A 15,158-nucleotide genomic window follows, 5' to 3' on the forward strand; every position below is an offset into this window, starting at 1 on the left:
GCAAGCAGCTTAGTGAGAAGGAAACAACTGTTGGTGCAATTATTAGAAAATTGAAGAAGTTCAAGATGACGGTCAATCACCCTCGGTCTGGGGCTCCATGCAAGATCTCACCTCGTGGGGCATCAATGATCACGAGGAAGGTGAGGGATCAGCCCAGAACTACACGGCAGGACCTGGTCAATGACCTGAAGAGAGCTGGGACCACAGTCTCAAAGAAAACCATTAGTAACACACTACACCGTCATGGATTAAAATCCTGCAGCGCACGCAAGGTCCCCCTGCTCAAGCCAGCGCATGTCCAGGCCCGTCTGAAGTCATCCAATGACCATCTGGATGATCCAGAGGAGGAAGGTCATGTGGTCTGATGAGATAAAAATAGAGCTTTCTGGTCTAAACTCCACTCGCTGTGTTTGGAGGAAGAAGAAGGATGAGTACAGCCCCAAGAACACCATCCCAACTGTGAAGCATGGAGGTGGAAACATCATTCTTTGGGGATGCTTTTCTGCAAAGGGGACAGGACGACTGCACCGTATTGAGGGGAGGATAGATGGGGCCATGTATCGCGAGATCTTGGCCAACAACCTCCTTCCCTCAGTAAGAGCATTGAAGATGGGTCGTGGCTGGGTCTTCCAGCATGACAACGACCCGAAACACACAGCCAGGGCAACTAAGTAGTGGCTCTGTAAGAAGCATCTCAAGGTCCTGGAGTGGCCTAGCCAGACCTGAACCCAATAGAAAATCTTTGGAGGGAGCTGAAAGTCCGTATTGCCTAGCGACAGCCCCGAAACCTGAAGGATCTGGAGAAGGTCTGCATGGGCCAAAATCCCTGCTGCAGTGTGTGCAAACCTGGTCAAGAACTACAGGAAACATATGATCTCTGTAATTGCAAACAAAGGTTTCTGTACCAAATATTAAGTTCTGCTTTTCTGATGTATCAAATACTTATGTCCCTCCTGTCTCAGCCTCCAGTATTTATGCTGCAGTAGTTTATGTGTCGGGGGGCTAGGGTCAGTTTGTTATATCTGAAGTACTTCTCCTGTCCTATTCGGTGTCCTGTGTGAATTTAAGTGTGCTCTCTCTAATTCTCTTTTTCTTTCTCTCTCTCGGAGGACCTGAGCCCTAGGACCATGCTTCAGGACTACCTGGCATGATGACTCCTTGCTGTCCCCAGTCCACCTGGCCGTGCTGCTGCTCCAGTTTCAACTGTTCTGCCTTATTATTATTGGACCATGCTGGTCATTTATGAACATTTGAACATCTTGGCCATGTTCTGTTATAATCTCCACCCGGCCACCCCACATAGCCTGGTTCCTCTCTAGGTTTCTTCCTAGGTTTTGGCCTTTCTAGGGAGTTTTTCCTAGCCACCGTGCTTCTTCACCTGCATTGCTTGCTGTTTGGGGTTTTAGGCTGGGTTTCTGTACAACACTTTGAGATATCAGCTGATGTACGAAGGGCTATATAAATACATTTGATTTTATTTGATTTTGATTTATGTCATGCAATAAAATGCAAATTAATTACTTAAAAATCATACAATGTGATATTCTGGATTTTTGTTTTAGATTCCGTCTCTCACAGTTGAAGTGTACCTATGATAAAAAATTACAGACCTCTACATGCTTTGTAAGTAGGAAAACCTGCAAAATCGGCAGTGTATCAAATACTTGTTCTCCCCACTGTATAGCTCATCTCTTGGCAGTAGTACTGTAGACTACTTTATCACTGACTTCAACCCAGAGTCTCTCAGAGCGTTCACAGTCAACACACTGACACCCCAATCAAATCATTGCAAAATCACTGTCTACTTGAACAGAGCAATATTCAATTGTGGGGCATCAAACCAAAGGAACTAAATAATATTAAGAAATGCTATAGATGGAAGGAAAGTATTGTGGAAATCTACCAAAAAACAATTAGGCAACAACAAATTCAATTCCTTTTACACAACTTCCTAATAGTGAAGGTGTTAACTTGGTAGTAGAAAACCTAAACAGTATATTTGACCTCTCAGCTTCCCTATCACATCTAAACATTTCAAACAGAAAACCGAAGAAAATTAACAACAATGACAAATGGTTTGATGAAGAATGCAAAAACTTAAGAAAGAAACTGATAAACCTACCCAACCTAAAAATTAGAGACCCAGAAAACCATGAGCCTTCGCCTTCACAATGGTGAATCACTAAAACAATAAATAAATAGACAACGGAAAAAGAAGGAACAGCACGTCAGAAATCAGCTCAATGTAATTGAAGAATCCATAAACTCTAACCAATCCTGGAAAGATTGGAAAACACTAACCAAACAACAACAAGAAGAGTTATCTATAGGGATGTGACATATTTTCCTCGGTGCGCACTGTCACTGTGTCTGTTTCCATCTTGTCCAGCTGTGTATGTAACATTTCACATAAACCGTGTTTCTTGTCTGCATCGAAGTAGCGTCCTTGTACCGAGCATAGTGCGACACAATAAAGAGGCTCAGAGAGAATGCCACTGAATTGCTTGTACACAGCCTCTTGTAGAGTACTTTACGTTTTAACACCACGTCTGTGTGGGCAGTTTTGTTGAGCGTTTCAATGCCATGACAGAGGGTATCACGTCTGTGTCTGCAGTTTTGTTGAGCGTTTCAATGCCATGACAGAGGGTATCACGTCTGTGTCTGCAGTTTTGTTGAGCGTTTCAATGCTATGACAGAGGGTATCACGTCTGTGTGGGCAGTTTTGTTGAGCGTTTCAATGCCATGACAGAGGGTATCACGTCTGTGTCTGCAGTTTTGTTGAGCGTTTCAATGCCATGACAGAGGGTATCACGTCTGTGTGGGCAGTTTTGTTGAGCAGGCGTTTCAATGCCATGACAGAGGGTATCACGTCTGTGTGGGCAGTTTTGTTGAGCGTTTCAATGCCATGACAGAGGGTATCACGTCTGTGTCTGCAGTTTTGTTGAGCAGGCGTTTCAATGCCATGACAGAGGGTATCACGTCTGTGTGGGCAGTTTTGTTGAGCAGGCATTTCAATGCCATGACAGAGGGTATCACGTCTGTGTCTGCAGTTTTGTTGAGCAGGCGTTTCAATGCCATGACAGAGGGTATCACGTCTGTGTGGGCAGTTTTGTTGAGCAGGCATTTCAATGCCATGACAGAGGGTATCACGTCTGTGTGGGCAGTTTTGTTGAGCAGGCATTTCAATGCCATGACAGAGGGTATCACGTCTGTGTGGGCAGTTTTGTTGAGCAGCCGTTTCAATGCCATGACAGAGGGTATCACGTCTGTGTGGGCAGTTATGTTGAGCAGGCGTTTCAATGCCATGACAGAGGGTATCACGTCTGCTGCAGACACAGTTGAAGAGCTTATTTCTCCAGTCAGTTGTTTGAATGGAGCTAGGAGTGTGTTCATGTTTCCAAGTTTCAAACATGTTCTCAAATGCCATTGAAATGGCAGCAGCAGTATGACAACCAGCGCATTCATGAGCATGAAATATGGCTTTACTCAGTACGAAATCCTGGTCAACCCACTGTGCTATCAGACTCAGCATGCTCATGGGGCTGATATCCCTGGTCCAAATGTCAGTCGTGAAAATAATAGCAGTGACGCCCATAGCAAGTAGCTCAGGAATGTGCGTTTCAACAATACTGTGGAACTCCAGTAAGGCAACATCTGAAAAATAGCGCCTACTTGGTAGTGTGTACCGGGGCTCGAGGTGTTCGACCAGTCGGCGAAAGCCAACATCATCTATCAATCTACGGTTGATTGTCAAGGGCAATGAATTCCATTATCTTGGCGTTAATGGATTTCGCCGTTGAGTTGTCTCGCAAAAATGTTCTTACTCTTTCAAATGACTGCTGGACTTGAACTTGTTAAGTTGTTGGAAGTGTGCGCTTAGTATTTTTCTGCTTTTGTTCTGTGTAGCGCTGTATTTTTTGTGGCGTCATTATGTCATCTACCTACGTTATATTAGGTATGCACGTCATCTATCTATGTTATATAGGTATGCACGTCATCTACCTACGTTATATATGTATGCACGTCATCTACCTACGTTATATAGGTATGCACGTCATCTACCTACGTTATATAGGTATGCACGTCAGCTTTGACATCGGTTTTGAACATCGGCTTTAAACTAGACATTGGGCCGATGTTGGCATTTTTAGCTAATATCGGCCAATTCCTATATGCTTACCGATATATTGTGCATCCCTAGTTATCTATCCAAAACGGAGATGTAAGGGGAAACCACTTTTCCAATATTTTTGGCCCTATAACAAAGAACAAACAGCAAAAAAATATACATGAACAAATACAAATCTTAGAATCAACTATTAAAGACTACCACAACCTATAGGATTCTCCAATGTGAATTGAATGAACAACAGGACAAAATACAAACCCTCCAACCCAAAAAGGCCTGTGGTGTTAATGGTATCCTCAATGAAATTATAAAATAGACAGACCACAAATTCCAATTGGCTATATTAAAACTCTTTAACATCATCCTTAGCTCTGGCATCTTCCCCAATATTTGGAACCAAGGACTGATCACCCCAATCCACAATAGTGGAGACAAATTTGACCTCTATAACTACCATGGGATATGCGTCATCAGCAACCTCAGGAAAATCCTCTGCATTATCATTAACAGCAGACAAATTAATTTCCTCAGTGAAAACAATGTACTGAGCAAATGTCAAATTGGCTTTAAAACAAATTACCATACGACAGACCACGTATTCACCCTGCACACCCTAACTGACAAACAACCAAACCAAAACAAAGTCTTCTCATGCCTTATTGATTTCAAAAAAGCTTTTGACTCAATTTGGCATGAGGGTCTGCTATACAAATTGATGGAAAGTGGTGTTGGGGGAAAAACATACAACATCATGAAATCCATGTACACAAACAACAAGTGTGCGGTTAAAATTGGCAAAAAACACAAACATTTCTTTCCACAGGCCCGTTGGGTGAGACAGGGATGCAGCTTAAGCCCGACCCTCTTCAACATTATATATCAACGAATTAGCAAGGGCACTAGAACAGTCTGCAACGCCCAGCCTCACCCTACTAGAATCTGAAGTAAAATGCCTACTGTTTGTTGATGATCTGGTGCTTCTGTCACCAACCAAGGAGGACCTACAGCAGCACCTAGATCTTCTGTCAGACCTGGGCCCTGACAGTAAATCTCAATAAGACAAAAATAATGGTGTTCCAAAAAAGGTCCAGTCGCCAGGACCACAAATACAAATTCCATCTAGACACCGTTGCCCTAGAGCACACAAAAAACTATACATACCTCGGTCTAAACATCAGCGCCACAGATAACTTCCATAAAGCTGTGAACGATCTGAGAGACAAGGCAAGAAGGGCTTCTATGCCGTCAAAAATAACATAAAATTCAACATACCAATTAAGAACTGGCTAAAAATACTTGAATCAGTTATAGACCCCATTGCCCTTTATGGTTGTGAGGTCTGGGGTCCGCTCACCAATCAAGAATTCACAAAATGGGACAAACACCAAATGGAGAGACTGCATAAATGATTCTGCAAAAATATCCTCAGTGTACAACGTAAAACACCAAATAATGCATGCAGAGCAGAACTAGGCTGATACCAGCTAATTATCAACATCCAAAAAAGAGTTGTTTAAATTCTACAACCACCTAAAAGGAAGCGATTCCCAGACCTTCCATAACAAAGCCATCACCTACAGAGAGATGAACCTGGAGAAGAGTCCCCTAAGCAAGCTGGTCCTGGGGCTCTGTTCACAAACAGACCCCACAGAGCCCCAGGACAGAAACACAATTAGACCCAACCAAATCAGGAGAAAACGAAAACAGAATAACTTATAAAGAATTAACAAAAAAAATGAGCAAACTAGAATGCTATTTGGCCCTAAACAGAGAGTACACAGTGGCAGAATACCTGACCACTGTGACTGACCCAAACTTAAGGAAAGCTTTGACTATGTACAGACTCAGTGAGCATAGCTTTGCCATTGAGAAAGGCCGCCGTAGGCAGACCTGGCTCTCAAGAGAAGACAGGCTATGTGCTCACTGCCCACAAAATGAGGTGGAAACTGAGCTGCACTTCCTAACCTCCTGCCAAATGTAGGACCATATTAGAGACACATATTTCCCTCAGATTACACAGATCCGAAAACAAGCCCCATTTTGACAAACTCCCATATCTACTGGGTGAAATACCAGTGTGCCATCACAGCAACAAGAAAAGGGCAACATATGAAGAACAAACACCATTGTAAATGCAACCCATATTTATGTTTATTTTTTTTCCCCTTTTGTACTTTAACTATTTGTACTTCAACACTGTAAATATATGTACAACACTGTACATATAGACATAATATGACATTTGAAATGTCTTAATTATTTTGGAACTTCTGAGTGAAATGTTTACTGTTAATTTGTATTGCTTATTGTTTATTTCACTTTTGTTTATTACCTATTTCACTTGCTTTGGCTATGTTAACATATTTTCCCCATGCTAATAAAGCCCTTAAATTGAAATTGAATTGAGCAGCATGGGGTGAGACTGGTGACAATGTGACAGAGAGGAGGAGACACATCATCATCCAAGGACGACTAGCAACACACCAGAGAAGGTTTGTTGAGTGGAGAGAGGTGAAGGAATAGTGTGAAAAAGCTGAGTGAGAGAGAAGTGAGGTACTACCTTCGAGGTGGAGTGATGTGGGGGAAGAGGAAAAGGAAGTTTGTGGAGTAGAGCCCTACGTTCTAGAAAGACCATGCATTGTGCTTCCTGGGCAGTCTTTGACAGACAACAGAAGTAGATACCAGGAAGTGGAGGTGTACTTACTCAGTATGTAGAGGGAGAGAGTGAGGCCAGCCAGACAGAAGCCCTCAAAGAAACGTAATGTGCTGAACATGGTCACGTTGAAGGAGAACGCTACACTCAAACCAAACACCAACATGAAAAGCACCGAGACTATCAGGACAGGGTGTCGACCGAACCTGAGAGAGAGAGAGAGAGAGAGAGAGAGAGAGAGAAAATTTGAAATGGAAAGAGAAATTAATCCAATGGTCTACAACCTGATCCTGGGTTAGAGGTCAGCAGATCATTGGGTCAGAGTAGTCTCTGTTGCTATAGCTACAGCTCATCCCACAGACAACTCAACAGGGAGATCTGTGGGAGTTTTTCATAAGACACTGTCTATTCTCGGATGCCTGGGGGAGTGGGGATGCAGACACAGACATCAGAACACATGTAGCAGATGGCTAAGTGCATCACTACTACCTTGCTGAGACCTAGAAGTACTGTCACCCCAGATCCAGATATGCCTTGGCTTTTTATGGGTCAGTGGTATTGACACTGTTTGTGGAGTATGTTTCGTTATGCTGTGGGTAGTTGTGAGTTACCGCCCCGGTTGGAGCGGAATTTCCACTGTCACACACAAAGACACAAAATGGAGAAGGAGAATGCTGGATCACGTACCAGTCGGCCAGGATGCCCATCACCAGGTAGCCGAAGATAGATCCCACTAAGAGAGAGAACTTGGCGATGTGAACCTTCCAGGCCGAATCACACACCAGGTTCCACTGCAGAGAGAGAAGTGGGAAATATATGTATTAAATAAACTCAGCATGAAAAGAAACATCCTCTCACTGTCAACTGCGTTTATTTTCAGCAAACTTAACATGTGTAAATATTTGTATGAACATAACAAGATTCAACAACTGAGACATAAACTGAACAAGTTCCACAGACATGTGAAATAACAGAAATGGAATAATGTGTTCCTGAACAAAAGGGGGGGGGTCAAAATCAAAAGTCAGTCTCTGGTGTGGCCACCAGCTGCATTAAGTACTGCAGTGCATCTCCTCCTCATGAACTACACCAGATTTGCCTGTTCTTGCTGTGAGATATTACCCCACTCTTCCACTAAAGCACCTACAAGTTCCAGGACATTTCTGGGGGGAATGGCCTTAGCCCTCACCCTCCGATCCAACAGGTCCCAGACGTGCTCAATGGGATTGAGATCTTCGCTGGCCATGGCAGAACACTGACATTTCTGTCTTGCAGGAAATCACGCACAGAATGAGCAGTATGGCTGGTGGCATTGTCATGCTGGAGGGTCATGTCAGGATGAGCCTGCAGGAGGGGTACCACATGAGGGAGGAGGATGTCTTCCCTGTAACGCACAGCATTGAGAATGCCTGCAATGACAACAAGCTCAGTCCGATGATGCTGTGACACACCGGCCCAGACCATGACAGACCCTCCACCTCCAAATCGATCCCGCTCTAGAGTACAGGCCTCGGTGTAATGCTCATTCTTTCGACAATAAACGCAAATCCGACCATCACCCCTCAGGCAACAAAACCGCGACACTTCAGTGAAGAGCATTTTTGCCAGTCCTGTCTGGTCCAGCGAAGGTGGGTTTGTGCCCATAGGTGACGTTGTTGCTGGTGATGTCTGGTGAGGACCTGCCTTACAACAGGCCTACAAGCCCTCAGTCCAGCCTCTCTCAGCCTATTGCGGAAAGTCTGAGCACTGATGGAGGGATTGTGCGTTCCTGGTGTAACTCGGGCAGTTGTTGTTGCCATCCTGTACCTGTCACGCAGGTGTGATGTTCGGATGTACCGATCCTGTTTAGGTGTTGTTACACGTGGTCTGCCACTGCGAGGATGATCAGCTGTCCGTCCTGTCTCCCTGTAGCGCTGTCTTAGGCGTCTCACAGTACGGACATTGCAATTTATTGCCATGGCCACATCTGCAGTCCTCATCCCTCCTTGCAGCATGCCTAAGGCACGTCCACGCAGATGAGCAGGGACCCTGGGCATCTTTCTTTTGGTGTTTTTCAGAGTCAGTAGAAAGGCCTCTTTAGTGTCCTAACTTTCATAACTGGGACCTTAATTGCCTACCATCTGTAAGCTGTTAGTGTCTTAATGACCGTTCCACAGGTGGATGTTCATTAACTGTTTAAGGTTCATTGAACATGCATGGGAAAGTGTTTAAACCCTTTACAATGAAGATTTGTGAAGTTATTTTGATTTTGACTTATTATCTTTGAAAGACAGGGTGCTGAAAAATGGACGTTACTTTTTTTGCTGAGGTTATAAGTAATAATACACCAAATAACAGGAGAGAAAGAGAATGAGAGGGACATAAATACTGTACATGTTTATCAACAACATGATACAGTATCACACAGCAAACTACACGAGAGAAAGAGTAATCATATAAGTTGTTAGGGATAAAACTAAAAGATCCTGAAGCACAACTTGGTTGGAGAGAGTAAGGAAGAGATAGGGAGAGAGAGAAAGAGGGAAGAGAGAGGTTGAAGGAGAGTAAAAGGGCAAGAGAGAAGAGAGAGATGAGCATCGGGTATGATTGATAAGTCTACTGTAATAGGTTTATCAACGGGCTATTTAAACCCAGCATTATCTGAAAAAACAGATGTCTGGCACTGAACACACGCACACACACACAATAAAACACTAAGAAAGGATCACACATACTAACACACACAGTTAAACTTAATCTCATATAAGAAGGTACCTGTTTTAGATTGAATTGTTATTTTGTCAAACCTGCTCAGATGCAGGTCAATGCGTTGGGGGTCAAAAGAGACTGCTACACCTACTCTTCTTCTATGATGGATTGTACAATAATCACATCCTCTGCTCTGATCAGTATCACAGAGTGGCCTATAATAGGCAACACCACAGTAGGATTAATTCAATTAGCTGGCATGGATTGTTATACTCCAAAGTGTAGTGTGTTTTGATCATGCCAACTGGGGTCAGCTGAGATATGAAAGTGGTTTGAAAATGAGTGGGCACCAGATACTGTATGCTCTGAGGGCAAACTGTGCTTTGTCTTACAGTAGGCCTATGGCACAGAATGTACAGAATGGAACATTGGCAGAGTGTATGTACTGTCCATGGTGCTGGGTAGACTAAACTCCACTGAGACCAGCTTGTGCCCCATAGCTGCATAGGATGCGCTATTAGTGATGCTGATGATTGTTCAGCTTTTTCAGATGCCGAAACAGTCAGAGGGGAGGTATGGCATCTGGTGCACACTTGTTACCTTGGTTACCACGTTCTGACTGAGTCCAGTCTGCAGTTCGAGCTTCCACTCCTTACACGCGCATTGCATGCCACCGCTGTCACCGACACCGTCTCTTGTGCCATTGTCTAGGGGGAGGTAAGGCACGAGTGTACCAATGCCACCATTCGTTACGGTCACCGGTAACGTTAAAGATCCCATGGTCCAATTACTCCCGTTGACCAGAGGCTGTACGCACGTGCCGTTCGGTTGGGCCAAAAGGAAATAATCCGAAAACTGGCTAAATCCGATAAATAAAGCCGGTATCCACGTCAGGATCACGAGCTGCTTTTGGTGTTTCCCAAACCCCCCGAGAGACGGTAGAACTGAGCCGTCGACGTGCGGCAGCAGCCTGGGGGCCTGTGTCTGCTCCAGCGACACGAAGCCGTTCTCAATTGGCGGTTGGTCCCGCTCCTGCTGCTGCGCCTCTGCCACCGGCCGCTCTGGTCCCGCTGCCATCTCGACAACAAAGAACTGCCAAACCCCTGGAGCTCTGCTGCCCTGTCCACTCGGCTCTGCGTAAACCCTGTGTTACAAAGGAAACCCAGAGCGCAGGCAGACAAAATGTATACAACAAAGACTGGGGAAGAATGAGAGTTGAATCGGGGTCCTCTGGAAGATTACCGAGTGGTTGCTCGTCTCACCATGGTGCTCCGGTTAGAATAGGCTGACCGAATGACGGTTTCAGGTGGAGCCTGGGGCTCAGGGCGAAGCTGCGGCGAGGGCACCGGCAAGGTGTGGGCTCGGAGAGGCAGGCATGCTCACCATGCTGAAGGTCTTTGTGTTCCAACGGGATAGCATCCATCCATGTGGGGTTAAACTAGACACACAGGCAAAGAGGTGTGGGTGACTGATCGGCACATTTGCTAGCCCCTCCACGCGCTCCACAGGTAACACACCTGCCAAGTCCTTGACCCCTCGCAGGTATAGTGGTGGTTGTGGTGGTCATTGCTGCAGTTTGCAGACAGAACCAACCGTTAGGTCTATCCTATATATCATACGGCTCCCATCCAATATGAGATCACCGTTTGATTTCAATGAATATTCGTCCAGGTCTCTCCGTTCGGATACACTTGGCTTTGAACAAGTCGACCACACACTCCAATCCCGCTTCGTTTCGCTGGTAATCGGTGGTGTAGGCTAAACTGTGCGGTGCACCCAGTCTCGGAGAATCAAGCCCCGCCCTTCGCCGTTGTTCGGCGCGCTGTGATTGGTCCGTGTTCACGGGGCGATTGCACCATTGACGCGCAATTGGACATCGGTGCCGTAGCCTACCGAAACCGCGACAAAGATATCCTTTGTTTACCACCTGCCCCCTTTCCCTCAAAATAATAACACGGGTTTGTGAGAAATACTACACAGTTCATGTTTATCGTCAATTAGGTGAGATTTAGAGATTAACTGGAGATGTGTTGGAGGCAATGAGGATTTGTGTCAATTAAAGCCTCACTCGCACAGGCTACCCCCCCCCCCCCCCCCCCCGCCCCGCCCCCACACACTCCATACAGCTGCGTTTATTATGTATGTCAGAATGTCTGACTCATAAATATATAATAACGTTTGCATTTCTGGAGATGACAATAGCCTGTCACACAGATGGGTTGCAGCTGCAGCCTATTGTACAATTATGACATTGTTTCCTCCGCAGGGTGATGTGTGGGTAGTCCTTCGCCAGAGGGCGTCAAATGATCAAAATCTGTTAAGAATCCTTGCATTGCTCAAGGTTTGACAAGAAGTATGGTAATCTGTTGTTTTAGAATTCATCTGATGCATCACTTTCTCTCCTCTAATTTGTTCCCGGTGTGAAATGTTATTTGCTCAAATGTCAGGGAGACATGGATGAGTTGAACGTTACACCCAGGCTTGAATTTGGCAAATTTCTAGGGAAATTACTAATGTAATGGTCACCATAGCTCAGGTGTGCCAGGAAGTGATGATTATTAGAGGTCATATAATAGATGTACTTGAGGAAAACACCAGTTTTCTCCACATTATCTGCTTCACAATCCGACTGCACGATATCTAGGTCATTTAATGTGAAACAACACACCATTTTATGATTTGATGACATGTCAAGTCATATGGCATATTCTATTTCCCCATCCTGCACTGCAGCGCTGTAAAGATGCAGTATTACTGTAGTGAACATGGAGGCAGTAGAACCTCATCATAACCTTCACTAGTTAGGATACAGCAGTAACAGTAGGCTAGTAGCACAGCTAAACAGAACCATATGGCTCTCCAGCAAGGTAGTGTCTTCTCCCTCACATTCTCAATCTCACAATCATTGCGATAGGTCTCCTGACCCCTCCTGTCTCAGCCTCCAGTATTTATCCTGCAGTAGTTTATGTGTCGGGGGGCTAGGGTCAGTTTGTTATATCTGGAGTACTTCTCCTGTCCTATTCGGTGTCCTGTGTGAATTTAAGTGTGCTCTCTCTAATTCTCTCTTTCTCTCTTTCTTTCTCTCTCTCTGAGGACCTGAGCCCTAGGACCATGCCTCAGGACTACCTGACATGATGACTACTTGCTGTCCCCAGTCCACCTGGCCGTGCTGCTGCTCCAGTTTCAACTGTTCTGCCTTATTATTATTGGACCATGCTGGTCATTTATGAACATTTGAACATCTTGGCCATGTTCTGTTATAATCTCCACTCGGCACAGCCAGAAGAGGACTGGCCACCCCACATAGCCTGGTTCCTCTCTAGGTTTCTTCCTAGGTTTTGGCCTTTCTAGGGAGTTTTTCCTAGCCACCGTGCTTCTACATCTGCATTGCTTGCTGTTTGGGGTTTTAGGCTGGGTTTCTGTACAGCACTTTGAGATATCAGCTGATGTACGAAGGGCTATATAAATACATTTGATTTGATTTGATTTGATTGCATTGGTACATTATTAGAATATACATTTCTTCATAGATTTATGGGGCAAAACTTGACCCGATATTGAAAACTTGTGAATTGCTTCTGAATGCCTGACTATTGCTCAGCGCTGGAAAAAAACTACATCAGCCAGCCAGTAGTCAGTGACTTTTTGACAGCATGTGTATGTAATGATGTTATGAATATAAAACAACAGACTGATCTGATTCTTCATTTATTGGTGTCGGCATGACATCGCTATGACATCGAGGTGGTATCCGGAGTGTGATTGGCTCTTTCACAGCGAGATGAGAACATGTGCTCAGCCCTCACTCATTTCTCACCTACACACAAGCACCTCGCCTCTGCTCGGCCGCTGGCTTACCCAGACATTCCTTCAGGGGGTTAGAGACAGAGGGAGGGAGGAGGGGGGGAAGCGGAGGAGGAGAAGTGTGTGTCACATATCACTGTCTCCCAACCACACCCTTGTATACCTTCACTCCTGACACACACACAAACACACACACACACACATTGTCAGGAATCGTGAATTTGCCCAAGGTGTGGAAATTGCTGAATGAAAAAATAAGGTGAAATACTTTTATATTTACAGGTTCAATAGACAAACAATAGACAGACATCTGCATATGGGAAGACAGACACGCTCCTCTGAGAGGTTTGTAGCAATCTTCCAACCTCCTCAAGGGCAGGCGGGCGTAAATACTCGTACTTATCTGTTCGTTCTCCAAGTGTTCCAGGCCCCTGATCAAAACATTAATCAAGGTTGTCAAGACCACTTGGGTCAGAGTGAGCCGTATATTAGATGTCTTTATCATCTGAAACCACTGATGGCTGAATTTACAGCAATTGGCCCTCGGCCTCAGGAAGGTCACCTAGAGGTCACCTAGGATACAAGGTTCTCCTTTATGGTGATTCCTAACCTCTTGGAAGTCACTCAGGGGCTGAGTTCAGATTTAAGGGGAGCCAAGAATTTAGATTTTAACGACACACACACACACACACACACACACACACACACACACACACACACACACAATGTTGGTATTACTATCCAAGTGGGGACCCATAACTAATAACCCTAACCCTAAACCTAACTCCTAAGCCTAAAATAGCCTCTTCAGTTATTTACTTGATATGCTTTGTGAATAAAGATGCCAACAGACTGATTCATCTCTCTTGTGAAGTTTTAGCTTACCTTTTGCCTTTCAAAACAGGTTTGAGGAAACTGTTGAAAAAGTATTGTGCTATCTCATAAAATACATACACTATATATACAAAAGTATGTGGACACCGCTTCAAATGAGTGGATTCGACTATTTCAGCCACACCCGTTGCTGACAAGTGTATAAAATGGAACACACAGCCATGCAATCTCCATAGACAAACATTGGCAGTAGAATGGCCTTACTGAAGTGATCAGGGACTTTCAACGTGGCACCGATATAGGATGCCACCTTTCCAACAAGTCATTTCGTAAAATGTCTGCCCTGCTAGAGCTGTCCCGGTCAACTGTAAGTGCTGTTATTGTGAAGTGGAAACGTCTAGGACAGGGGTACTCAAGTACTATTTGAGAAGGTCCAGTCACACAAATTTCCTAGGTGTAACGTCTGCTTCCAACTCACACCCTCAAACACGTAGATCCCCTGAACACAGCTCACTTTCCAGCCCACTTTCCAGCTCACACTCTCAAACACCTAGATCCCCTGAACGCAGCTCACTCTCCAGATCCCAATCACCTGAATTCTAATCACCTGTTCACACACCTGTATGTTATTACCACACACAAGCCTTTGCTTGTTTGTTTTGTGACACACATCTTTCAGAGCGCAATTTTGTTTTTTTGGTGAATCACTCCTCCCGTGTATGATAGTTTGTGCCTGCCTCACTAACGATGCCTATTCCCTTCCTGTACTTTAGCCTACCGGATTTCCTGTTATCTACTGATTGCCTGATCTCCCGGACTACATTACTTGCCTTTTCCCTGCCTGTACTATTTCCCTTTGGACCCCCCCCCCCCCCCCCCCCCCCCCCCCCCCCTGTGTATAACCTTCTGCCTACCCCTGGACCCAGCTACCTGCCTCCTCCTGTGGTGCTTTGCAATAAACCCCTGCTGCGCCCTGCACTTGAAACCAGCTCTCTGTCTCCCCTCGTGTTTATTAGACTAGGTGGCAAAGGTCTGGATGGATGTTATTTA

The 15,158-nt window shown here is 45.0% G+C and overlaps 1 protein-coding gene across 1 annotated transcript in view; it reads right to left on the reverse strand.

The window, feature by feature from the left end:
* LOC139409422 (solute carrier family 22 member 23-like) overlaps positions 1-10,562 on the reverse strand; it is a 44,753-nt gene extending 34,191 nt beyond the window's left edge. The window contains exons 1-3 of the mRNA XM_071154563.1: positions 10,071-10,562; positions 7,470-7,573; positions 6,834-6,988 (exon numbers count right to left, since the gene is read on the reverse strand). Of these exons, the coding sequence (XP_071010664.1) occupies positions 6,834-6,988; positions 7,470-7,573; positions 10,071-10,547 (736 nt within the window). The 5' untranslated portion in view covers positions 10,548-10,562. The remainder of the gene's footprint in view (positions 1-6,833; positions 6,989-7,469; positions 7,574-10,070) is intronic.
* Positions 10,563-15,158: the final 4,596 nt, after the last annotated feature.

Source organism: Oncorhynchus clarkii, chromosome 5 (assembly GCF_045791955.1).
Source record: "Oncorhynchus clarkii lewisi isolate Uvic-CL-2024 chromosome 5, UVic_Ocla_1.0, whole genome shotgun sequence".
NCBI lineage: Eukaryota > Metazoa > Chordata > Actinopteri > Salmoniformes > Salmonidae > Oncorhynchus > Oncorhynchus clarkii.